Source organism: Acartia tonsa, chromosome 2 (genome assembly GCF_053477335.1).
Source record: "Acartia tonsa isolate MP-2025a chromosome 2, ASM5347733v1, whole genome shotgun sequence".
Classification (NCBI taxonomy): Eukaryota; Metazoa; Arthropoda; class Copepoda; order Calanoida; family Acartiidae; genus Acartia; species Acartia tonsa.
This window is the reverse complement of record NC_137261.1, coordinates 53,397,743-53,424,599: the sequence shown is the minus strand read 5'-3', so window position 1 is coordinate 53,424,599 and position 26,857 is coordinate 53,397,743. Positions and strand designations below refer to the sequence as shown.

The 26,857-nt window shown below is 31.0% G+C and overlaps 1 protein-coding gene across 1 annotated transcript in view; it reads left to right on the top strand.

Annotated features, from left to right (window-relative positions):
• The first annotated feature begins 223 nt into the window (after window positions 1–223).
• Window positions 224–26,857, top strand: part of LOC145312169 (neural cell adhesion molecule 1-like) — an 85,658-nt gene continuing 59,024 nt past the window's right edge. The window contains exons 1-3 of the mRNA XM_080151356.1: window positions 224–309; window positions 20,546–20,724; window positions 23,402–23,479. Coding sequence (XP_080007482.1) covers window positions 240–309; window positions 20,546–20,724; window positions 23,402–23,479 — 327 coding nt within the window. The 5' untranslated portion in view covers window positions 224–239. The remainder of the gene's footprint in view (window positions 310–20,545; window positions 20,725–23,401; window positions 23,480–26,857) is intronic.

The window sequence follows — 26,857 nt, the reverse complement described above, 5'->3', positions numbered from 1 at the left end:
CACGGTAATGAGCTACACCTGTTTTGGGGCCAAGGCATTCACCCTGCTATAACTATTTATATCTCAAGTTATGACGCCTGGCAGACCGAGATTCAAACCTATCACCTCCCCAAAAACGAGCGGATGCGCTACGTGTTACGCCAAATATTATCAATTATAATCTCACTTGCCACTTTGGCTCTTTAAAAATATACAGTAATAAAACATTTTTAATTTCAGAATTATATAATGTTTGGATAATGGTAAAGATGCGAGTGAGTTATATTGTGTGTCCTGTCATAGTGTTCATCTCAATTATACCAAATGCAGGTAAGATAATTGTATTATGGTAGTATAACTAGCTGGTCTGCATGTCTGTCTGCCTGTCCGTCCGTGAGTATGTCATATTAAAATGTGAAAACGGTATTGTTCTGTTAAAGTTTTAAGTTTTCTAGCAGCTTTGGGGGGTGATTTCTCTTTGGAGGTTGGTGGTACTCTCTCCCAAAATAGTTATAAACCTTTTCAGAACACATGTTAAGCTACATTTTAAAGGAGAACCATAGCGGTTAGTGAGATCCTTCTGTGAGGTACAGACAGATACACACCCACACTGATTCTGTTACCTAATTATAAGGTTTCTTCTAAGTCATTGGTTTTACTTATCCCAGGGTTTCATAAAAATAACCTTTAGGACAGGGCATCAAAGGTAAAGCCCATAATTTAAAACATCTCAGCTTATCAAAATTTTGTTAACGTTTCACTTGTATATTTGATTCAATATCAACAATCAAATTTAAAACTTTTAAAGTATGAAGTTTGTATCATAAATAAACTTTTGAATTGTTATTAATCGCATCGTTTTAGAAATATATTTCAGCGGATATTAAAAACTGGTGTCATTTTATTACTTTTATTTTAAAATTCGTGGAAAATTGTCTGAAATACGGTGCTATACATTTTTCAGTATGGCTTAGAAACGGATCTAATCCAGCTGATATTAATCGGTTTCGAAGCCATACTGGAAAATGCTGACTAAATAGATGCTTTATTTATGTAGGTTTGACTTTAAACTAGCATTTGATTAACTGTTAAAAATAATATTTAAATACAGAGTATATAGTAGGGATTATTTAGGGAATTAAGGGAAGCTTCATATATTATATTCCAGGATAATTTTAGACATGACTCATATTAAATTCAATACGTAGGTTCGTTTTAGGCTATTTTCTACGTCCAATTTATATCCTCTAAGATTCTAGGGTCACATCTTCTGCTTATAATTATCTCAAAAAACGCGCGGCTAGAGCTAACTACACAGTAAGAACACACTTCTTTGTAAAAAATATATTTCGCTTTATTCATATTCAAGCCTTCTCAATTCTAATTGTTTGAGAGTTTATGTAAATGTATTAAGAATTGTATTACCCATGATGTTATACATAATACTGGATGCTCGCCCCATTGAAGCCTCTAGGGGCACTTAAGGTGGTGGAAAGATGTCGAATCCACCTAATTTTCATCTAAGTTTTGAAAAGAAAAACTAAAAAAATATTGAGGGTGTGCAATTTTATAGGAAAGGTGGTGGTACCCTTCCCTAATAGTTAAAAACTTTCCCAGAACTATAAGAAGCTGCACTTCAAATAAGAACTATATAGATTCAGCGGTTACCGAGATCCTTCGGTGCAGACATACAAAGATTCTTTTACTTTAAGGATTTAGTGTTCCACCCGTGATGCTTGAGAAAACTTTGCAACTGTTCTTTTTCTATGAAATTGTTGCTGGGCTCTGCCAACCTTTCTAAACTTTATTTCTTACCAGGGTTCTAAAGGGATAAGACAATGGCCGATAAATTAGTGTACATCCCCAATGATGATATACAAAATTACCCCTACTGTAGATTACAATTAGTGGACACTTAAATTTATGTAACAACCAATCAAAATTTAAAATCAAAATTGGAAATCAAAATTGAAAATAAAAAAAAATGTAAACTTAAATGAAGATTTTTAATAAACGGTTTAGATTTTCCAGGGATAAGGGATAGGAAACCTGGCCATAAATTAGGTCTCGGCCTGGTTTTGAAAGGGATCATGCAACTTTTACCATTTGCCTAATTTAATGACCTTACTGGCGGACGGCTCATATTGGCTACCGCTCTAAACCAATTAGAAGCAGACAATTATAGAAAAAATAATGATTTCGTCTGCTACGAAAAAATAAATATAAATGGTGTTAGATCACATTAGTTTAATTATTAAATCTGCTTATAGTTAAACATTAAAAAAGGGCCACATAGAAAAAACAAAAATAACGGGATTATTTTTTTGGAAAGAAGGTAGCTACGAATTTTCATTTGGTAGTTTATAAATTAGATGTTGTATTTTGAATTTTAAAAATTTAGTACGGAAATGATACAACACCTTCACCCTAATTTTTGTACAATACAACACAGTACAGATATATCATTACATTATATCCAGTATAGTATCCAAAGAACTTGATAGAATGTTACCCAAGTGCATATTTATTTATTTATTTTGAATTTTAATTAGCAATGAAATTTTCAAATAAAATTTTTACTCATTAATAAAAATGCAAATAATACAAACTAAAATCTGTCTGAGGGAAACCCAACGATAGCTTTCTGACAGTTCAAATTACCAAAGTAAAAGATAAAAAATTTTGGGAGAGAAAAAACTTCATTTTAACAAAAGCCATTAATATATAGGTTTATAAAAAGTTATGTTTTTTACTTTAAACTAGCTACCTGAATTTGATTCTATACTTTATCTACACACACACACACACAGCTTTTTCATTAGCATTTTATACGAACCACTGCGCTATCCCAAAACTGGTTTATTAGGCTAGAAATAGGCCTAGGCTTGAAATAGGCCTGAAATAATATTTTCCTACGTTTCCCATCCCTTATCCCTGAGATTTTCAGCTTATAGCAAAAATTATTCTACTGTTTATACCAAGTTTATTTATACAAATGTATTGCTGCTAAGTTTAAAATCGATAGGTCAATTCTAACACACCCAAATAAACGACAAGAGCTAACTATTTTGGATGGAAGATCAACCCTAATTATAGAAAATCTTTAATTTAAAACAAAAAAGGATTTTTGATTGCCCTTATTCTGTAATATTTATACGCAGAGTACAAATGTATAACAAATAATACAAGCAGCTATTAAATCATATTGGCATAGGATTACACATGACAAATGCTTATTATTCCTATGTTCATTCAAAATCCGTGAAATAAGCAAAAATGGTTCTCAATTCAATAGAAAATTATAAATATATGAAGATGTGTAATCCAGACAACAACCTACCCCTAGTGTCAATTACCCCTTTCGTCTGCAAGTAAATTCATCTTTGTTCTTTTTCCGACGCTATTGGCTGATTTCTAAGACTCAATACAAAATCGGTAAAAGATTCCTGCCCTGAGGGGAAAGTTACATGTAGCTCTTGACCCCTCTATTCTTTTACTTTAGTAATTTATAATGTTAAATTGAATTTCAATCCAAATGGTGTTCACCCATTTACTGTATTAAATACGCTTGCCTTGCGGGTGACTAACCGATAAAACTGCTTGGGACTAACCTATCGTTATACCCTAATATCAGTTTGATTCCACTATTTGATATTTGAAGAAGAAAAAAACAGGTCTTTTTGTGTAAACAATTTGACACACCGTATGGCAAATAAATCTGGGAATAAAAGTTTTTACAGTTATACTCTTGCATATCATAAGTGACATGTAAAATATTTATTTTCTAGTTTTTCTATGCACAAATATTGACAAGGATGTCATTATCCACAAAAAGAAAAAAATATCCATAATGGTAATTCTGAATTTATTTTAAAGACTTGATATCAAAATTGTTCTAATCAAAGGTTTTAAAGACAAAATATATTATAGTAGATGAGTAAAGATTCAATTGCTACTGAAAAAATTAAGTTTTCGTTTTTAGGTCAACTTTACATAGGTCCTGGAATGGTTTTAGATTCTTATTAGTCTTGTGATTCTTTTTGCCCTTTTCTTCGAATATGCTAGGGTTGCAACCGCTTTAATTGTATAACAAAAAAAGGCAATTATTTTCGCTAATGAAATAACCAAATTATATTTAACCTACTAATTGTGCAATAGATAAGAACAAGAATAATTTCTTCTAGTCAGGGGCAAGGGAATAATATTCTGACAAACAATTCTAAAGGAAAATATCACTACAACCCCCTTCCCCTTATCCTCCCCTTATTACCCACCCCTCTTCACTTACATGAGACAACAAAATATACTTCTAAATATTTTAAAAGGTTTCGTGATTTTTTTGCAGAATTGATTGTTATATTAGCTACCCCTTATTCTAGTAGCAGTGCAGCCTTTAAAAATTACAATATATGTACAGCATGACCCTCAAAAAAGTATTTTTAAGCATCTGCAGCCCTCATTTCTCAATGAATTAAAAAAAAATGCATATGTCCTTGTTCTCCATAGTATTCCACATAAGTAGATATAAAAATATTTTTTTTACCTCCATTAACACCGGAGATTTTTAGAGCTAAAGTTTTGAAAAAGTGACTAAGAAAAAGAATTTTTTTTGTTTCTCTTATTTTTTGGATGGTTATATTATGTTTTTCTGGCAACTGAATAATGAGACACAAAGAAAAACAAGTTAACTAATTATTTCTTTTTTATTCCACCAAAAAATATAAATTTTAAATGGCAAAAAATACTACTGAATGAATTGATAATTTGCAAATTTTAGGTTATTTATTAACCCTTATTTGAGAAAAGGATTAATTATGACAGTTGCTCCGCCTACTTTTCTGACATCTCAATAATTTAATAGGGGATTAATTAAGCTTTTTAGACAAAAAAATCATTATGTTTTAATTTTATTTTCTTCATAACTTTTTTGTTATTAAAGTTAGGATTGTGAAACAAAAATAATTTTCCTGCTATATTCATAAAGATTTATTTGGTTTTTTAATCTTAAAAAATTTTGCCTAATAAGTAAGTTTTTCAAAATATCATTAAACTAAAAAGACTCAAAAAATATGTGTAAAAAAATGCTTTTTACTCAAAAACTAAATTTTTTATTTCATTTTTGTATAAAGTTTCTGCTAGTAACAAAAATAAAAGGATTTCTACCTTAATTTTGCTAAAAAAGTCGTTTCATGTTAAAAGTTACTTTTTCCTCAGTCACTTTTTCAAAACTTTAGCTCTAAAAATCTCCGGTGTTAATGGAGGTAAAAAAAATATTTTTATATCTACTTATGTGGAATACTATGGAGAACAAGGACATATGCATTTTTTTATAATTCATTGAGAAATAAGGGCTGCAGATGCTTAAAAATACTTTTTTGATGGTCATGCTGTAGATATTATAACATTTTGTAATCCTATTAGATAAATAGTAAGCTTTTTTTATTATTCGCGATGGCTCTCGCTAAATGCTGAACCAATATGGTTTTCCTTGACTGTAAAGATTCTTATAGGTCCAGACAGTTTCTAACTACTTTTGAGAGGGTATCTTCACCCTCCCAATGAATTTGACCATCCTTCCATTTTTCTTAAATTTTCTTTTTTAACACAAATCAAAAGAGTTGGGGGGAGGGGGGGGGGTGACTTTTCCCATCCAACTGAAGTACCCCTGATGTTCTTGGGGCGTGAGCGCTGGTTGTTTAATAAAATAACAAACATCAGCCTTTTGATTTAGCTCTTAAAACAACAGTTCTGTAATAAGCAATCAGTCTTGACAATGTTATATTGGTGAAATTCAACCATTAACCAAAATTCAAACAGACAGAGTAAATGATTGAGAAGCTACGCTTCTAAGAAACGTTATTTACAGAAGAGATGCAAAGAAAATGATTACTATGTAACATTTCACAACCCACCAATTCTAACTATGCATTGCACAAAGGCTCTAGCTACATATAAAAGCGGGAAGTTTGTAAATATTTTACTCAACACACTAAATCGTTACAATTTTCATGAGAAATACGCATTTTATAAGGCATACAAAACGCTCTAATTTTCGTTCTATTTAACGTAATTTTGTAATTTTTTTTGCTGGTTATTTCATTTTACATATACTTTTATCATTTTATCAAAAAAAAATTTATCTTTTTTCATCATTTTTTGGAGAAATTAATGCTTAAACTAAGGGTATCTTTAAACGCAAAATTGACGCACTTAGAATTAATAATGCGTATTGGGTACAAAGGGGGGATAATTTCAAGACATGCATGTTCCAAAGATATCTTTTTTTCCATAAAATTTTAATGTTTAGTCCACCGGAGATTACCCTGAAAATCATACATCAATTTAGGAAGATAATTTTTGTAGAATAGTTACTGAATTTACAACTTTATGTACTTTAAAAGTATAGTTAAGATCAAAGGCGTGCAAAAGGTTGGTATAGGGGTTGTTTACACCACCCTTGTAAAATTAAGGGGGATGGATACACCTCCCTAGGTGTCCACCCATGTCCACCCTCTTGACAAGAGCCTACACCCTCAGATACACCCCTCTATAAATTCCAAGGGGGTATAAAGGAAATAAATTTACACCCCTTAAAATAAAGTGGGGTTGGGGGTGTTTAAGGAGGGTGTATTTAATCAAGTCACTGATTCAGATAATTCTATGCTATCTATTTTTAGGTAAATTAATTACCAGACTTTACTAAAAAAATCTTGCAATATTCTGTACAACTGTACTGTACAACTTTTAATTAGTAAATTGAGACATGAGGAAACTCTCATACATATGTAGGGGGGGGGGGGGAGTTAATGCAACCATCCCATAATCAATTAATCCAAATTTTGTTATGAAAATTGGCATGTGTAATCCTTAGTAGGTCTGTTTTTCAAAATTTAACAAAAAGTTAAGCTTAAGGGGGGGGGGGTTAAGGCAACTATCATGTAATCAATGCACAAATGGCACCAAAAATTCGAATTTCATTACAAAACTTGGCATGAGTAATCCTTGGTAGATCTTTTTTCCCAAAATGGAACAAAAATTTGGAAAAGTAATGGCTAAGGGCTGTTTGCTCAGCTGTTTAGCCAGTTTTGGGCTATTTTCAGGGCAAATCCAGCAATAATTACGTAGGAATCATCCATTAGGGATAGGTTTTAAGGGGTGTTGAGCTGAAAAATACTACCAAAAATAGTGGCAGCTGGGTAATGGCTTATAAGGATATAAAAAATTGAATATTTCCATTGAATTAAACTTTTCTTAATTAACATTATAACTTTATGTCATGGACAAGGACATATTACTAAAAACACTTTTTTAATTTCTAGATTTCGCTGCCAAAAATGGCTGAGAACAGCTGTCAACAGCCAAAAGTATATATTGTAGATTAAATCATCCCACCATGAAAAAATTTTTGCCCCCAGTAAAAATGTGGTTGATTTAAGCAAAAAAATGACCCATGCTAAATATTTTTTTCTGTGATGCAATAATTGTGACCTCACGAGCACTTCAAAGTTTTTGAAATCTGCAAAAAGAATGTTTTTTTAGTTCTTTTGTGTGATCTCAATTTTAAAGATTTTTACAAAATTTCAATTCTAGTATGTCAATATAAACCTGAAATTTTCCAAAAAAATGGAGCAGTCTCAATAATAACATATGAAGGTGTAGCAAGAAATCTGCAAAGTCAAATTCCATTTTTGCAGTTTTTCTTACCTAACTTTAAAAAAAATTTTAATTTTGTTTTTCTTTTAGATGCAGTAACTACTGGACCAGGTAGTTTAAAAATTTAAAAATTTTAGCTCAATATATATCAATTTTGCCCACCCTCCAGCACCAAACCCCCCTTTATTGATAAGAAGACCATTAATTTTATTTTATTAACTTTTAAAATACCACAAAAAAATTCATTTGGCAGCTTGCTAATGGCCGCAGCACAGCTGGGAGCGGCCAAGAGTAGAATGAGTAGATAGGGCTTGTGACGTGTCTCTAGGTAGGTTTTTAACAGTCTGTGTAACAGCCCCAGCTGCCAAATGGATGGACCCCCACTATTTATAGTAGTATTTTTGAGCTCAGTAAAAATAAAAACCTACCCCTAGACATGTCACAAGCCCTATATACTCTTCATACTCTTAGCTGCTCCCAGCCAGTTTCAGCCAGTTCTAGCAGCTGGTACAAGAAATTTTAAAAATGGATATTTAAAGCAAAAATATGTTTCAAAAAGTTGATTCCTATGCAATTAATGATAGTTATGCCCTGAATATAGCCCAAAAACGGCTAAATGACTGAGCCGCCAGCTGTTAGCCATCACTTTTGCAACTTTTTGTTCCATTTTGGGAAAATAGATGTACCAAGGATTACTCATGCCAAGTTTTGTAACAAAATTCGAATTCTAAGTGCAATTTGTGCATTGATTACGAGATGGTTGCATTAAGCCCCCCCCCCCCCTCAAACTTGAGTTAATTCCTTTAATGATCTTGATAGATATATGTTTATAACTTTTAATATATTTTACAATAGTTTTTAAAGTTAATGTTGGGAGTGAGATATATCCCAATCCTCTTTTTATAAAAAAAAAATTTAAAATGTAATAAATTTCTTATGTAAAGTAGGTTTGGTAAAATCTTAATAAAATCACCCTTGATTTTAGTTAAAGGGGGCTGTTAAAAGTCATAAGTGGGGTGTCAAAAAATTTAGTTGTTAATAAATTAATGGAATATAACCTGATATTATAAATTTGAAACATATTTTTGATGTACAAAGAGAATAAAGTATTACACTTTTTTTCATAGAAGAAATTGAATCATTTTTTATTTGTTTTTTTTCAACACAAGGTTATTTGTGTATCTCTTGGTACAAGATACCACCATATTATTAGTTAAATCTAATTTTTTTATAAATTAAGTGAATAAGTCTGTTAGACCAAGGGTAGAAACTCAGTAGATAGACAGACAGACGAGCAAGAAGAATTATCAAAATTTTACTAAAATAGACAATTAATTAGATAAAATCCAATAGAGAACCTGTGAATGATCAGACAGACAGAGGGACAGACAGACAGACAGAGGGACAGGTAAATAGTAACAGAGAGTCTTTGAGGCATTAACAAATTACAATTAGGCTATGCTAGATGATTCATTGAAATCCAAAAGAGAGGCAGTTAGACAGATAGACAGACAAGTGGTGGGACAGACAGACAAAAGGACAGACAGACAGAGGGACAGACAGACAAATGGGTATTGCCTAAAACAGTTTGGCTGCTATATGAATCATTAAAACCGACCATAGAAAAGAAATTTACATTAGTTTCTTATTTCGATACTCAACGCCCCCCCCCCTCCCCCACTCAAAGGGGTTTATTATTTCTTAATATCAATAAGTTACTTTTCAGCTTAATAAAATTGAATGTACTTTTTATTTCATCAATTTATCTTAAATAGAACGAAAGTTATAATCATTTTATTGTCTACAAGATATATGCTTTGAGTAAAAATCAACATAATTGTCAGTAAAAACGTCATATTTATGCATATTTACACAGTAAATAAATTTTAAAATTGTATTTTACTGTAATGAATAACTTAAGGGGGTTGTATGAAATATCAAAAACCTAAAAAAAAACTAATTTGGTTAAATTAGTCCAAGTAATGATTGATTTAGTACAGTACGTATGAATAAGTTGTCTATTTCCTACCAGAGTCCTTGTGATTGTGGTACATATGGAAAGAGATGTGAATACTGAAGATCAAAATAGAAAATGATTACTATGTTACATTTCACAACCCACCAATTCTAACTATGTATTGTGGTACATATGGACAGAGATGTGAATACTGAAGATTCAAATAGAAAATGATTACTATGTAACATTTCACAACCCACCAATTCTAACTATGTATTGTGGTACATATGGACAGAGATGTGAATACTGAAGATTCAAATAGAAAATGATTACTATGTAACATTTCACAAACCACCAATTCTAACTATGCATTGTGGTACATATGGAAAGAGATGTGAATACTGAAGATTCAAATAGAAAATGATTACTATGTAACATTTTACAACCCACAAATTATAACTATGTATTGTGGTACATATGGACAGAGATGTGAATACTGAAGATTCAAATAGAAAATGATTACTATGTAACATTTTACAACCCACAAATTATAACTATGCATTGTGGTACATATGGACAGAGATGTGAATACTGATGATTCACATAAAAAATGATTACTATGTAACATTTCAAAACCCACCAATCCAAAAGTACAAAGGGACCAATATATGAAAAAAATATTAAAACAGTTCATAAACAATGAACATGTTTGAAATAGTTTTAGAAACAAAGTAAAACAAAATAAAACAATATAATAAAAGAAATCTTATTTTATGAGAGATTTGCTTTAATAATTAATTTAATAGATTTATAATGTATTTTTATACTTATGATTTGAACAGCTCTTGAAGTGGCTTGTATAATGATAAGTTTTTCAGAGGCCTTAATCTAAATTTTAATGATTAAGATGAAAGAGAGTTTAGGTATGTCATATTATCTTTCTTTCGCTACAAATAATTTGTTATAATATTTCATCCTGTTTCCAAATGCACTTTCTCCCCCTATCCCTTCTTAATCTCTTCAGATGGAAAAAATATTTAGTTGAAATATTGTGGTTTACTCTGCCAAAAAAAAAAATATTTTTATGAAACAGTAGATTAATATTTAATATTTCTGCTTATTCTTATATGCATATTTTGTCGGCTTTTTCCCCTCAGAATTGAAAATACGGGAAGAGTCTTTCCAGTATTAGTTTTGGTTAGGTTATTTTGGGTTCAGATTAACCAAAAAGGGTTTATGGCACCGCAGGGTTAGGGCACCACCCATGGAAGATAATAAAAAATGAGAAAAAAACTACCCATGCTACTTAATTTCAATTTATTAAGGAATTGGGGATGAGGGGGTATTTTTTGTTCAATATGTCCTTTGACGAAAAGCACTAAGTTGTCCTTAATTTACTTATTGAAATCGTCCTATGAATTTGAAATAATATTTATTTGGCAATCAGGGACCATATTATAAGAGTAGCATATCATTATATTATCATTTTATATATGTTTTATGAATTTTATATTTTATGAATTTGAGCAATTTTACAAACAAAAAATCTTTGGTAAACTTGAAACTAGTTATTTTGTTGACTTCTTTTATCAATAAAAATAGTTTATTTTTTGTTTGTTAAGAAAATCCCATTTTTTACTGGAATCTTTTTATTCTTTTATTGCCTCCCAATATAGTGAGGAATCTAAGTGTACTGAAGGTGCTATTCTATTATTCTCTTAACTATATCATATTTATGTTAGCATACATTAGTTTATATTGATAGAAAGTCTATTTTTTTAATCTTGCTATTCAACTACAAATGTTTAATTCCCAACCAAATGTATGAGCAATAATGATATTAAGGGCAGATGGAGAGCATTTTCTAAACTCAAGCAATATTTTTTTTTATTACCAATAACATTGAATTTGTGTGTGATCAATCTAGTGACAAAATCAGTGACATTTGCCACTGGAGTGAAAAAGAAGGATTGAAATATAATTCCGTATAAATTTTGTATTTTAGACATTGACCTTTTTCATGACACTTGTGTAAATGTACGCATTTGAACAGACTTAAAGAGATGGATAAAAAACTAAGCTACACATAATAGCCCACCTAGCCTATCAAATGGCTGATTTAGTACACATTTGTCCACTGATATCCCAATAAGCATTGCATCGCAACAATTGCATCAAAATGTTTCTTTGCTCTTTCTTATAGTTCTGGTAGCTGTGCTACTCTACAAGTATCAAGAATTAGTTGGTCAAATTTTCATCAAGGAAATAAGCAGTAAGAAACTCCATAAAGGTTGAGTTTAATGTAGCAAAGTCATGCTATTTGTCAGAGGCTATTTAACAGTTCAACATTTTCACCAGTCATTTTATTTGTATTATGGTGTGACAATAATAGGTGTACCATGATCAATTATATTTAAAACCTATGCTCAAAATAATCCATTAATTGTATGTTGCAGAATGACACTATTTAAGATATAGATATTTTATCCAGTCTTGTATGGCTTTAAATCTTGTATTTTTGTGAAGGTCCAAAAGCATTGAACATGATTATCCCTGTGTTTTTCTGACAATAATCAAAAATTCTATTTTCCGCGTCAGCGAAGCAACTTTATTGTATTCTCCTTCCACATGCAATATTTACCCTTTCTGGGCAGAGAAAAGGGGAGGAGGTTAAACCCTCTGTTAATAGAAGTTTTTTTCATCAAAGTTTTTGTTTATAAAAAATAATCACTTGATGTAAATTTTGCAATTGATTGCATTTTTTTGCAATCTATACTTTAGCTTTACAAAAATCATATTTGTAATGATGAAAAAATAAATTATATGAATAAAATAACTATGAGAAAGTAATTGTAATTATTATATCTATTGGATAATTATATATATCTAAAAAGATCAATGTGTTATATTTTATTTTATTTGTTTTTGTGGGTGTTTTTTTATAACACCATAAGAAATAATTCAAAGTGTATGTATATCCAGTTTGAATTCACATGAAAGTAAGCAATGGCAAAGTTGTACAGGAATATATAATTAGTATGGTTTCAAAACCTCAGATACATAAATAACAAGGATGACAACATCCATAAAAGCGAAGCACTGAAACGGTAGGACAAACGGACATTAACATTTGTATAGTGTCTAAACTGAATAATCAGAATATAAAGTAAATATAAGAGTCGAAGCAAAATTGTAAGTAAATTTGTTGGAAAACTGCTTGATACAGAATAATGTTTATGGACATACTTACATTTTTAGGACTTGATTATAGAGTTGCTTCGCTTATAATATTGTTCTTTGTTGTCCCAGGAATCAATATACCAAAAACCAGATCAAACGGATAATTAGATCACATAAAATTTTGTTGTTAAAAATGTAGAAAAATCAACATGTTTAAAATGGCCGTACGGACATTCTGGTAATGATTATAGAGTTGCTTCGCTTTCTAAATCGTACCAAACTACTACAGGAATCATCATGCTAAGTTTGAAATCGATAGGACAATTCTAACGTGCCTAAATTAACGAATAAAAGCTATCTATCTCGGACGAAAAATCAACATGTTTAAAATGGACGTGCGGACATCCTGGTAATGATTATAGAGTTGCTACGCTTTCTAAAAAGTACCTAACTACTACAGGAATCATCATGCAAAGTTTGAAATCGATAGGACAATTCTAACATGGCTAAATTAACGAATAAAAGCTATCTATCTCGGACGGACGGACCGACCCTAATCATAGAAAAGCTTCGCTTTTAAAAAGTAATAGGTTCAACTAATTTTATGTTAACACAGATACATGGTTCAGAACCAGTGTTAGTAACCATTGAAGATGAAGCTTGTTCCAAACTATTAAGGAAAAGGAATGGGTATAATCCCTTTCGTGACAATGCCCCTTAAGAGGCGTTTCTTTGTATTTTCACAGCAGTGTTTCTCCTATTTCTAGTCTCTGCGAGGGGCTCTAACCCTGCAGGGTCAATTACCTAACCCTGCTGGGCAATTACCTAACCTAACCTAAAATAACCTATCTAAAGCCATTTTGAAAATAAGATGAATCGCTCCTTATGGGGCGTTGCCACAAAAGAGACTATTCCCAAAGGAATTATTTGTTTGTTCAAAGTAGGGTTGGGCCGGATACTTTTCTGGCCGGATACCGGATACCGGATATCCGGCTGATTTTAAATGCCGGATATCCGGTAACCGGCCGGATATCCGGCCAACGCCGGATATCCGGCAAATATCCGGTTATCCGGCCAAATTACCGGATATCCGGCCGGATAACCGGCCAAATTACCAGATATTAAAGTAGTAAAAAAAAATTTCTTCAGAAATCTTATATAAATTTACATAAAGTTAAACTTATTCAGAAAAAATGTTCTTCTAGCTTCAATAATAAGAAAATTATAGCCATTTAAGATTTTAAAAAGCAGAGATTTTTGGTGTAAAGTATAAAAAATTATAGAGCCGGATATCCGGCCGGATAGTTTCAATATCCGGTATCTGGCCGGATATTTAAAATGGCCGGATATCCGGCCGGATATCCGGCCACACCGGATATCCGGCCCAACCCTAGTTCAAAGATTTATTAGTTCCTCCTTATCAAAAGAATGATCATAAAAAGAAAATAAAAAATGAAATATATTTTATTGCCCCACAATATGAAAAGAAGTTTGCATCCAAATTATGAAACATTCTTTATGATGTAAAGCATTTCTATAGGAAATACAGTTGGTTAAACACGTATATTTTGAATCAATATGGATACATATTTTTTAATTCAATAATTTCATTTCATCATATATAGTGCCTTTCTTCCTTAAAAATAGTCATATCTTTGACTTTTATGGCTCATCTACTTTCTATTTTTTTGTAATTTAATTTCATTTTACATACTGTTGTCCTTGTTTATGTATGAAGCCATTTATAAATGCTATTACAATTCATAAAATAACTACATACATATTTAATAAGAAAAATTAGCTTTTATCTTTATTTTCATGGTCGTTTTAATAATTTAATGTTGTTTATTGTGTAGTTGCAAGAATAAGTATGTAATAGTGTATATGGAAATTGTATTACAGGGATTAAGGGTAATGTTAATGAATTACAAAAGTGAAAAAAACTAATTTATATTTTAAGCTTCATTTTTTGCGTACTATATAATGCCCATTCTAATTAACTCCTATTTAAATCTATCAATTTGATTAGGAAATAGATGATGGGTAACCTTATGCTATGAGGATGACAGAATTTGCTGAAATATTGTATCTTATTTTTTCTGTCAAGAAGTGTAGTTTTTTTCCGTTAAAATCTCAAAAATCAAAACAATTTAACCGATTAGGTTTTCCATTGAAGGAAAGTGAGACTGCATAAAGTGCCTCCAAAAAAATGATGTCATACAGTTAAAACGACCAATGAGAGGCAAGTATAAATTTTACCATTGGTCAATTACAGTGTATACTGGCCTATCATTTGTCAATTTTATTGTATGATGTTATTTTTTTGGTGGCTTTTTATGCTGTCTGTAGGAAAGTTTTACAAAGGACCTAGAATAGTTTTAGGCTACATATCCCCTAGATGTTAAGGTCGTACTCAAAACCACTTGTAAACTTTAAAATGAAGAATGTATTGCTTGTCATTTTTCTTTACAATATTACATATTGTCTAATCTCTGAAATAAGGAACAAAATCCCATTAGGATAGAATAATGAGTGGTGCAGTGCAATTTTATACGCGGCATCTAGCAGTTAGGGAAATGAATGGATTAGATACATGGATGTAATAAATAAGATTCCTAATTTTTATCCTTGAATTGAATTTAAGAAGTGTAATGAATTCTATCAATTTCCATTTCTCTAAAAGAATTGTGTTAAGTAATCATTATCATCACAAACCTAAAATTAAAAACTTAGATCTCAGAATAGCAGCTTTAGTAAATATTAAAACAAGCATGCTCCTCACTGTCCTAGATGTTCCCATAGTCTCACTTTATCAGGACTATTACAACACTGAAACTGTATACTGTAAACTGTGATTTTATGAATATTAGGTACTTTAATAACAAGAATAACTGCATTTGCAGCAGGATAAGTCAATTAGTTAATTAGTACAGTGATTAAACATTTTGGCATAATATTTATAACATGAAATAATTTTTTGTCTAAACAAAATTAATTGTGTTTTAACATAATAAGAATAGTTTCCTAGAAGGGAAGATAAAATTAAAATCTTTAGTTTTATCACAAAGAAATGGTGATATTTTGAAATAATCTATAATCAGTGTTTTAATATATAGGCTGATCAATAGTGTGGCCCAAATGAAGGTCTAAATCACTTTTCAATGTGCGCAATGTAAACATAAGTTATGTATTGTTTGTAGATTTTAGCCCTATAATTGATTTTAAGAAAAAATCTATCGCTATCTCGTCAAATGCATATTTATTTTCACCTTTTCTTCCCCAAATTAATAATGCCTTACACCAGATAGAAAGCAAAACATCAAATTTTCTGTCTGTTTGTTTATTAACATTGAAATAAAATATTAAAATCACCAGGAATAAACATATGAAGAAAAAAAGTATAAAAATTTATTTATGTACAATTACAATAATTTGGGAAAGCTAATTCATACTGCAAAATCATTAAAGAAAAATAATTAAAGATAAGCCTTACTCTTTATTCCTGGTTTAATAAAAAACAATCAAATTATTTTTTGCAATATTAATTTTTTTATTAGTATGCTTTTTTTAAAGTTTAATATGAGAATAAGTATATTACATATTTTTTTACCTTCATTTAATTTTTTATTTAAGTAAATTGTCTCTTTATTGGCAGCAATGTCTGTTGAGCTATGAAATTTATTAAAAACTTATTTTATGTCTTTAAAATGTATATTTTTTAAAGTTTTTCATCATTTCTCTTCTCATAAGACTAATAGCTACTGTTTAAGTTCAATTTCTTACACAAATTATCAATTGAAATAAAACAATGTTTTTAGACGTTTTTTGGAATTATTCGGCAGGAATGGCGGTTCTGCCTACTTTTTATAATTGCTTCATATTTGAACTCTTGTTACATTATTTTAGGTTGGCTGTTCTTTAATTATTTCTTGTTAAAATCATGAAAATATGAAGTTTTTGATAAAAAGCTTAAGATTGAAATTTCCAGATCAATTTTCATTGTAGAGAGGTTTAGTTTTCACTAAAAGGTTTACATTTGAGCCAGTAACAACTTCAAGGTATGCGCAAATTGATATGGTAAAGATTAAAAAATTCATGTTTTTTTTGTGCCAGTCTACTGATCAAAATCAGTCACATATGTGTGAGCAGCAATACAAGAAGTGAACCTCAGTCAAAGAAACCAATAGGATTAGCCACCCCAAGCCTCACTAAGCCTGAGCTACAGCTATATATAACAAAGCAGCTGTGTCCTCAATTACATCAGTGAATTTGTCGAAGTTTCAGCCGCATGGGGTATTGAAACTTTGCAGCTTATAGACAAAATAAACCAGCTTTGGTTGTATTTAGTTACTTCCATCAGCAGCCTTTGAGATCTTCAACCGTAGCCAATATCTTTGATTTCAGCTACCCTAAGGCACATGAAGCAATAACATAAACCAAGCCTCACTGAAGCAGCGGATGCCAAGTCCTGAGGTGGATTCTTAAAAAACAAGGATGACAACATCCATAAAAGCGAAGCTCTGAAACGGTAGGACAAACGGACATTAACACTTGTATAATGTCAGAACTGAATAATCAGAATGCGAATGTATAAGAGTCAAAGCAAAATTGTAAGTAAATTTGTTGAAAAACTGCTTGATACAGGATAATGATTATGGACATACTTACATTTTTAGGACTTGATTATAGAGTTGCTTCGCTTATAATATTGTACTTTGTTGTCCCAGGAATCAGTATACCAAAAATCAGACCAATCGGATAATTAGGTCACATACAAATTTGTTGTTAAAAATGTAAAAAAAATCAACATGTTTAAAATGGACGTACAGACATTCTGGTAATGATTATAGAGTTGCTACGCTTTCTAACTCGTACCTAACTATTACTGGAATCACCATGCAAAATTTGAAATCGATAGGACAATTCTAACATGCCTAAATTAACAAAAAAAAGCTATTTAAAAAAGTAAAAAAATCAACATGTTTAAAATGGACGTACGGACATTTTGGTAATGATTATAGAGTTGCTACGCTTTCTACATCGTACCTAACTACTAAAGGAACCACCATGCAAAATTTGAAATCGATAGGACAATTCTAACATGTCTAAATTAACGAAAAAAGCTATCCGTGACGGACGGACGGACGGACGGACCGACCCTAATTATAGAAAAGCTTCGCTTTTAAAAATTGCCCCACTAATCGCTTAGTGGGGCAAAATTGTTTTTGTGAAAAATCCTCCAAAATCACATAAAAAATCTACAAAAATTAAATAAAATCTTCTATGATTTTGTTAAACTTTTGTAGATTTTTAATGTGCTTTTGGTGGATTTTTCACGAAAACAATTTTGCCCCACTAAGCGATTAGTGGGGCAATTTTTTTTTTTAAGAATCCACCTCTGATTTCATTAATAGAGGATTACTATAAGTTATAACATGATCGAAAATTCTCTCAATGTCAATAAATGATTAAATTATTGATTATATTTCTCTCCTATCCTAATTACATTGATTTTCACTTAGAAACATTGAAATATTTGAAATAATCTGACATAATAATGAAAGTATTGATATGTATTCTGTTGTGAAACTATTTCTAACTAGAGCAGTAGTGTGGAATATGAGTGGATTATTGTAAAGTAAAGCAAGTTTTTAAAATCAAATAGTCCATTTATAGATTTATCACATTACACCACATTTTTATCTTTAATTGCTACAAAAGCCATCTTTTCCAAACTTCATATTACCAAATATTAAGCTTATGGTAAACGGACGGACAGACAGACTGACAGACAGAATAACAGATGGACAAACAGACGGACAGACAGACGGACAGAAAGACGGACAGGCAGACGGACAGACAGACGGACAGTCAGACGGACTGACAGACAGACAGACGGACTGACAGACAGACGGACTAACAGACAGACGGACAGACTGACTTACAGAGTACAGACCTATATCGTTCTACTTTGTATGATAGCTAAAATACCAGCTGCATTACAACATACAAATGTACCACAATTCCCCAACTTAGCATCGAGAGAGAAAGAGAGGTTGCGCTAAAGTTTATCAAGGTTAAAACTCATGGGAAATAAACAAATTGGTGCAGGTGGCGATACAAACAAATTAATTGAAATTCATTATAAAAATAATTTGCACCTTTTCTAGGTACCTTTTTAATTAGAACTTAAACGTGTTCTAATATAAGAACAAGAAAGTTTACTTCCAATAATGGCAAAACATTATAAATATACATTTAAACATTAAGAGGGTCACAGAGAAAAAACTCTTACGTTTAAAAAAGGTGCGTAAGAAAAGAAAAACAAAAAAAAATGTCTCAGCAGGATGACGAGATCTGAGTTTAATTCTTTTCAAAAAAAAAATTAGGGTCGCTTAGTCAGACAAAAAATTAAATAAAATCTTATGTTAATAACCCTTTTATGATTTTATGTAATTTTTGTAGATTTTTATGCGATTTTGGAGGATTTTTCACAAAAATTATTTTGCCTCACTAAGGAACCCAAATTTTTGTTAAGAATCCTATTTTTGTAGCACCTTAAGTTATATCTGTGGATGCAAATGGATTCCAAGTAAATTCAATCTAATCATCAACTTTCATCATTGCAGAGGAGATATTCTTATTTTTACAAATCAATTTTGTATTTAGGACAAACTTCATATAATATTAAATGAAATATAGGTTAATGGATATAGAATAAACGTGGGTATTATGACAGGGGAAAAATTGTTGTCAATTTAGGTTGTTAACATCGTTTATTGGTAAGTTTATTGATCCAGTAGGAGGGGAGGGGATGGTGTAAAGAGGTAGTATTGGGACAATTGCTTTTTAAGCCAGCTACAAGTTTCAGTTAATAAGAATACATGATAATCTGGTGTAACATCCATGTAATAATAGATCCATTTATAGGTTTAACACATTATAAATCAAGTATCCAAGGACTGAAATATGCCTTTGGAAGTGTTTGTGTACCAATAAATCTATAAATGTACATAGATATATAACCAGACAACTACCTGGGGACCTTTTTCGTCTGCTAGCAAATTGCTTTTTGCTCTTTTGTTGTGACTTGACTGTGTTAATATTCCCGAAGCTATTGGTTGATTTTCAAAGACCCAATTGAAAGTCGGCATAGGTTCTTCGGGATAGGGGCATACAGTTATTTAACCCCTTCCAGACCCTCTAGTGTTTTACTCTTACTAATTACTCTAACTATAAAAAAAATTCTGGATAAAGAGACTAAATAAATGACTCTATCTCCTACCCTCTAACTGGATGAACGACCTGACCAATAAGTAATTTCCGTGTTAGAAACCTAAATTGACTACAATTTTTTCTGTCAAAATATCTACATGTATTCTATATCCATTATAAAATTTAATATTTTTTCCATTTTTCTTCTTGTAAGGTGAGATACATGGGCAGCATAAAAATAGCCTAAAACAATCCCACGAACCATGTGAAGCTTCCCTAAAAATCAGTTCAGTAATTGGCTAGCTAGTAAAAAACAAACAAAAGAATTTGAAAATTATTTATTTAATACAAACGATTAAGCTTGATTCACTTCTTGATGCGATTGATAATGAAGATTTTTTTCTTTGAAATATATTTTGTTTTGAAGCAACAGTAGGGACTAATTTAAATGTTATTGTTGAGATAGATTTATAACTGTTGAACGTTTCATAAAATTTTAGTTGTTTTGCGCTCTTATTTATTTGTTAAAAATAACAATCTACTCTATAATATTGTATTTAGGTAACACCTGGAAGGACGGTTCTGTGCCCCGGGACCTGAAGCCCCTGGGAGACTCGTACACGAGATTTGACAATGGCCAGATAACCATTGATGAGAAGGCATCTTCAGTAAATGTGACGGCCCTGACTGGCAAGCAGGCAATACTGGTCTGTGTCGTCAAGAATATTGGCAATGAATCGGTGAGTTTATTCTTATGTAATTTTGAACAACGAAATTAATGCGAGAAAAAATAACGAAACCTATACGTGATATTCAGCTGCCGTTGGGGGGCAACACTTCTTATCCGTCCCCCAAATAAGATTTTAGATTTGTTTCTCTTGTTGTCTATACATTATTGGGCGGATGAAAATCAATCAATAATGTGAAAATAGAAATGTTTACTCCATATCTATATATAAGTTCCATATTTTGAACCCTCTTACACAGAATTTCGGAGCCGTTTGATTTTGGTGCGGCTCCGGCTCCGCGGAGCCGTCTGTGATGATGGCGGCTCCGGCCTAAAATCAAGAAAAACTCGACATATTTTTTCCCCCACGTCTATTTTTGACTTTTGTTTGCACATGACAAAACAGAGTTACAAAATTATAATTATAAAAAATCTCTTTATTTATCTAGTCCGGATCCGGAGCCGTTTTTTAATAAAAATTACGGCTCCAGCTCCAGCAAAATATGGCGGCTCCACGGCTCCCGGCTCCGGCTCCGCAACACTGCTCTTCCAAAAAGTTTTTTTCTACGGTTTCCTTTCCATTGTGCTCAATTAATTTAGTTTTTTAACATCATGTAAAGTAAATAAAATCAATAAGCTTGGCTTTAAGAAACAGTATTTACACTTTAAAAATAAAATAAAAAGTATAATAGGACGAGAGTAAGTCTAAGATTTCTTACTATTTTAAGTAAAGATAAAAAATATATTAGTTATTAATCTATTGTCAATAAGTTAAATTCTAAAAATAATTGTCATTGTTTACACGCAGATTGTGTCAAAAGGTTCACTTGAAATGTTTATTTTAAATCTAGATTATTAATTAATCTGATGAAAAACAAATATTGCATAATTCATTGAGCTATGTTGTTTTTGTTTTTTTTAAATAAACAATAGATTACTAAAAAAAATTCAAGATTTATGTTTGATAATCATGTTTCTCAAAAATTTAGACCAAAACAAACCATAGAAATAATGTTGTTCTTTACCTGGATAACAGATCTATAGTATAGATGTATATGCAGACAACTACCTCCCTTTCTTTTTCAAAGACCTCTTTCGTCTGCTTCTATTTTTTTTTTGTTACTTGGCTGTGTTATTATAAGCGAAACCATTGGTTGATTTTCAATGACCCAATAAAAAGGTTGCACAAGGTGGTTACGATGGGGAGACACGTTATTTTACCCTTTCTCTCTCTAGTGTTTTACTCTAATATCTGGATAATAACGCAGCAGGTAATATTGTAGTCAAGTGGCCGCAAAGAATAGCATTAATGCACTTAAAAACTCAGTTAATTATAGCCGTTCAATTGTCGTTTGTCCATTTTTTTATTTCCAGAATACTTTTTTCCCATATGTCTAAAAAGATATGTTGTGTATATATTCATGTTACTAATTATCATAATGATTTACATTAGAATAGGTATCCAATATTTATTTTCAATATGTGAATATGTGTTCAAAAATATTTTTGATACTGATTTTTTGTGATTTCTCTTGGAAGGGTGGTAGTACCCTCCCCTAAAATAGTTATAAACCTTCCCGGTGCTTATGAGAAGCTACCCTGTTTTTGAGAATCCGATTGGTTCAGTGGTTAGCAAGATCCTTCGGTACAGACAAACAGACACACAGACAAACAAACAGACATCATGCTATTTTATTATAAGGATTGTTGAAAGCTTAGAATAAAGTAACAGGATCTCTGTGTGTCTGTGTGTTTGTAATGAAAAATCTCGCTTAACTTACATGGTTCTCCTTTTCAATGTAGCTTCTCTTAGGTTCTGGGAAGGAAATTATTTAAGGGAAGGATACCACCACCTTCCCAAGAAAAATCGCCCTTATGAAATTACCTTCCGCCCCAAAAAAAGTTTCTTTTTACTTTTTCTTATTAAAACTAAAATAAAAGATTGGTTCTTTGAATTCAAATCAAACCCACCCTCCCCCTCCATTAAGTGCCCCTAGAGGATTCAAGGGGCAGTATCCGCTAGTGTTTTAGAAAGAAATATAAATCTGATTAACTAGATAATTCTTATAATATATAGGGATGTGAGACAACCTTAGGAAATTGAAGAATGTTTTTGTATGAGCATTCATTAGCAATACTAATTAATTTTCAAAAAATAACCTTTGTCTTTTTTAATCTTCTCTACCTAACAGTGATTTTAATCTTTGTTTGTCTGTTCGAATAAGCCTCACACATTAAACTGGAACACATTTATGTAGAAATGTAGAAATTATATCTAGAGGGCCGAACAACGTGTTAGATACATTATTTTGAAAAATATAGATTTGGAAATATTTGGAAAAGTACATTCTATTTTTTGAAAATCAAGATTTTAATATAAATAAGTTTGTTACCAAACATTTTAATGTCTTTGAATTTAAAATGTTAAATAAGTAAAACATTCTAAATAAGTAGATTATACAGGAGAGGGGGGGGGGTAGAGGGGCAAATCATGCATCCCCATACTATAGAACTTGACTGTTTCCTACTAACCTAATATAAGCATTTAATCGAACATTGAATTTATGTGTTTCAATAAAGCAATTGAAGAAGAACGAGAGGGGGGGGGGGGATTGTATAGGTGGTCCAATTACTTTAAAAAGATATTTTGCCCAAAAATGTAATTACCATAGTTTTTTTGTTTTAATTAGATCTCCTGGATTCGGCACCGAGACACGAGTTTGCTCTCTGTCAACAGATTTATCTACAAGAATAGTCACAGATTTAAGGTAAGCTTCCAATAGATTTATTATTACCTGGATCTTACACCAGATTATCATATAATCTAATAACGTGAAACTTGTAGCTGGCTAAAATAACTACCCACCGATCCCCTTTAACTTATACCTTTCTCTCCTACTGGATGAATGAACTGACCAATTAATAATGTCCATGTTAGCAAGCTAAATTGACGACAATTTTTATCCTGTCATAATATCCATGTATATTCTATATCCTTTAAGGTTCCGCAAATTATGATTGGAGCTTTTACAGAGCTTTATTAACCAAGTATCTAAAGGGATAAGACAATGGCTGATAAATTGATGATACACAAAATTACCCGTTCTGTAAATTAAAATTGGCTGATGAAACGTTTGAGCAGTCAACTTAATGAAGCAATCAATCAAAATTCACTTTTTTATAAAACTTTTGGGACTAGTGTAATAAATAGCCCATTGTCCCCTCTCTTTTTCTCAATCTTTCCAACCTACACTAAAATAAAGATTTCTTAGCACTTCATTCTTTTCATTGTCAGAAACCATTCTTATGATTGCTGCGCCCTTCCTAACTATAATATCCTTGTGTTTTGACAAACATAATGTATATTGTTAAACTTGATGCAATCACGAAGCAAAATCTGCAACAAATTTCAAGTGAAATGCCAATACTCTCATCTCAGCTCCAATTTTGTCCTGTCAAACAATTCTGACCAACACAAAAATTCATTTTCTTTGTCAGGTGAATCAGTTTGTGCGGAAAATTGTTAATTTTTTATTATTTGTTTTTTTCGATGGATGTTTGTTTATTTTTCATTGTCCAAACTATTATGTTGTTAAAAATCATAAAAATGAAAATAAAGCATAAAGAAAAGATTTTAAATCAAAGAATATCACTTTGAGGCATAAATAGTAAATTTGTACAAAAATTCTTTTAATTCAATAGTATCTTTTGACAAATTTTTAGCAGACGTCTTATAAGGAAAATAACTGTACAATTTTACAACAAATAAACATATTTTGATTTTGTAAATGTTGGTAAAAACCAGGCCATTAGCTAGGCTGGTTGAGAACTGCAGCTCAAATTCTAATAAAACTGTCTGGATTAACTACAGATTTAGGAAAAAGTAAGGATTGTTATAAAAGTAAAAAGTCACGGTCTAACAAAACTGGTATTATTTTAATATTTGTTGGAATTTGTCTGTAAAACGATGCTATACATGAATGTTCAGTATGGCTGAAAACCGGTTTCAATACAGCGGATATTAATCGAATTCGAAGCTATACTAGAAAATACATTTCTATAATATTTATCCAGTAGGCAAAGTTAATACAATTTAAATAATGTAAGTTATAAGCTGTCAGGTTTCTTTTTAACTTAACTTATTAACAGTCAAAATATATCTTAATAGAGTAGATATCGTGTAAAGTTTTGCCATTTTACCTATCCTTAAACCCAAAACCTAAACTGAAAGTAAAAACAAATATACTTTGAATGATATAATCCGATGAAACTTTTTGTTCTGCCCTAAATTTTAATTTAATCCTATCTATAATATATTTGTATGTAATTTCAAAATATTTATAAAACATGTTCGGCACAGATTTAAAACAAAATTTAATTATAATTATCCATATTCAATTTTATTATAAAAATTATTTATTAAGTATGAGATAAGTTTAACTATTAGCGATAATAGAAATAATTTTAAATATAAACCCTCTTGTAATTTTTGTTACTGACACTATTCTAAGGTAAACTTAAAATCTTAATATAACAAGGATGACAACATCCATAAAAACGAAGCTCTGAAACGGTAAGACAAACGAACATTAACATTTGTAGAGTGTCAGAACTGAATAATCCGAATTATAAATTATAATTTCGAAACAGATTTAGGTAAATAGGTGTATTTTTGTCATGAAAACTGGAAATATAAATTGAATTTTATATATGTGAAAACGACTATGAAACAGTGGTTTTAATAGCTGTAAAGAGGTTATTTTGACAGTGGGAATTAATATTGCCAATCAAACACCAAAAAGCCAAATTGACAAAAACACATCATTTTTTGTCAAAAACCTTGTGAATATACTTTTGCTAGTCACATAAGTGACAGCATCCTCTATTTATAGACATGATTAAAAATTAACTTTTTGTTTTGTTTTATTTTTCAATTGAAATATTGAACAAAATGCAAAAACTTTTCGTCATAAAAACTTTACTTTTTGCTGAGCTTATCTACATCAAATAGATATTTAGACGAATGATTTTTTTTATAAATTATTAGATTAGCGTTATACAGAAGTCACTTAGTTTACGAGATATTACTACAAACAAACATGCATCCCTTTACTTTAGTATATAGGTTTGTTATTATATATTCTGTACATAAAGTACTTAATATAAAGAATTTATATTTATATCAAAGTACTTATAATGCTAAGGAGAAAAGACCAATATACCTAAAAGTCATAAGGAATTTTCTCGTATTCATTTGAATCCGGTGGATAGGAACCGGTTCTCATGATTACGAAAAAACTATGTCTAGCATCGTATTATATCCAGTTTTCTACGAATATAGAAATGTACAATCATAAGATTAAAACTATTTTTTTTAGCCGGTGCCTTCGGCACCACGGGGCTAAAAAACTAGTTTTAATCTTATAATTGTACATTCTATATCCGCGGAAAGCCGTTTATTATACGATACGAGAAATAACTATTCTTGTATTTATTCGAATCCGGTGGATAGGAACCGGTTTTCATCCATACGAAAAAAACTATGTCTAGCATCGTATTATATCCAGTTTTCTACGAATATAGAAATATACAATCATAAGATTAAAACCAGTTTTTTTAGCCCGTGCCTTCGGCATCTCGGGGCAAAAAACCGGTTTTAATCTTATATTTGTACATTCTATATCCGCGGAAAGCCGTTTATAATACGATGAAAGTAATAACTATTCTCTATAAACAAAAAATATTTTGGAACGAATAAGAACTAAATAAGTTCATTTTGCTTGACGAAGCTACTTTGTATGTAGGGTATGTCAGTACTTCTGATTTGAAAACAAATTTAAATTTAAAAGAGATACCGATTTTTCAGAGGTCAACCTAGAGACGTATAAAGTCACTTCTATAATGAAGTTTATCAATATTTATGACACTTGTCCCTGTTGAACTAAAGGACAATAACTGACAGTATGGTTTCGAAACCTATTAATATCCGCTGGATTAGCACCGGTTGTTCTCATCCATACAAATCATGTATAGCATCGTATCACAGACAATTTTCCACGGATATTTAATTAAAAATATTAAAATTAATTCCAGTTTTGTAAGCCTGAGCCTTCGGCCCATCGGGGTCTAACAAAACTAGTTTTAAT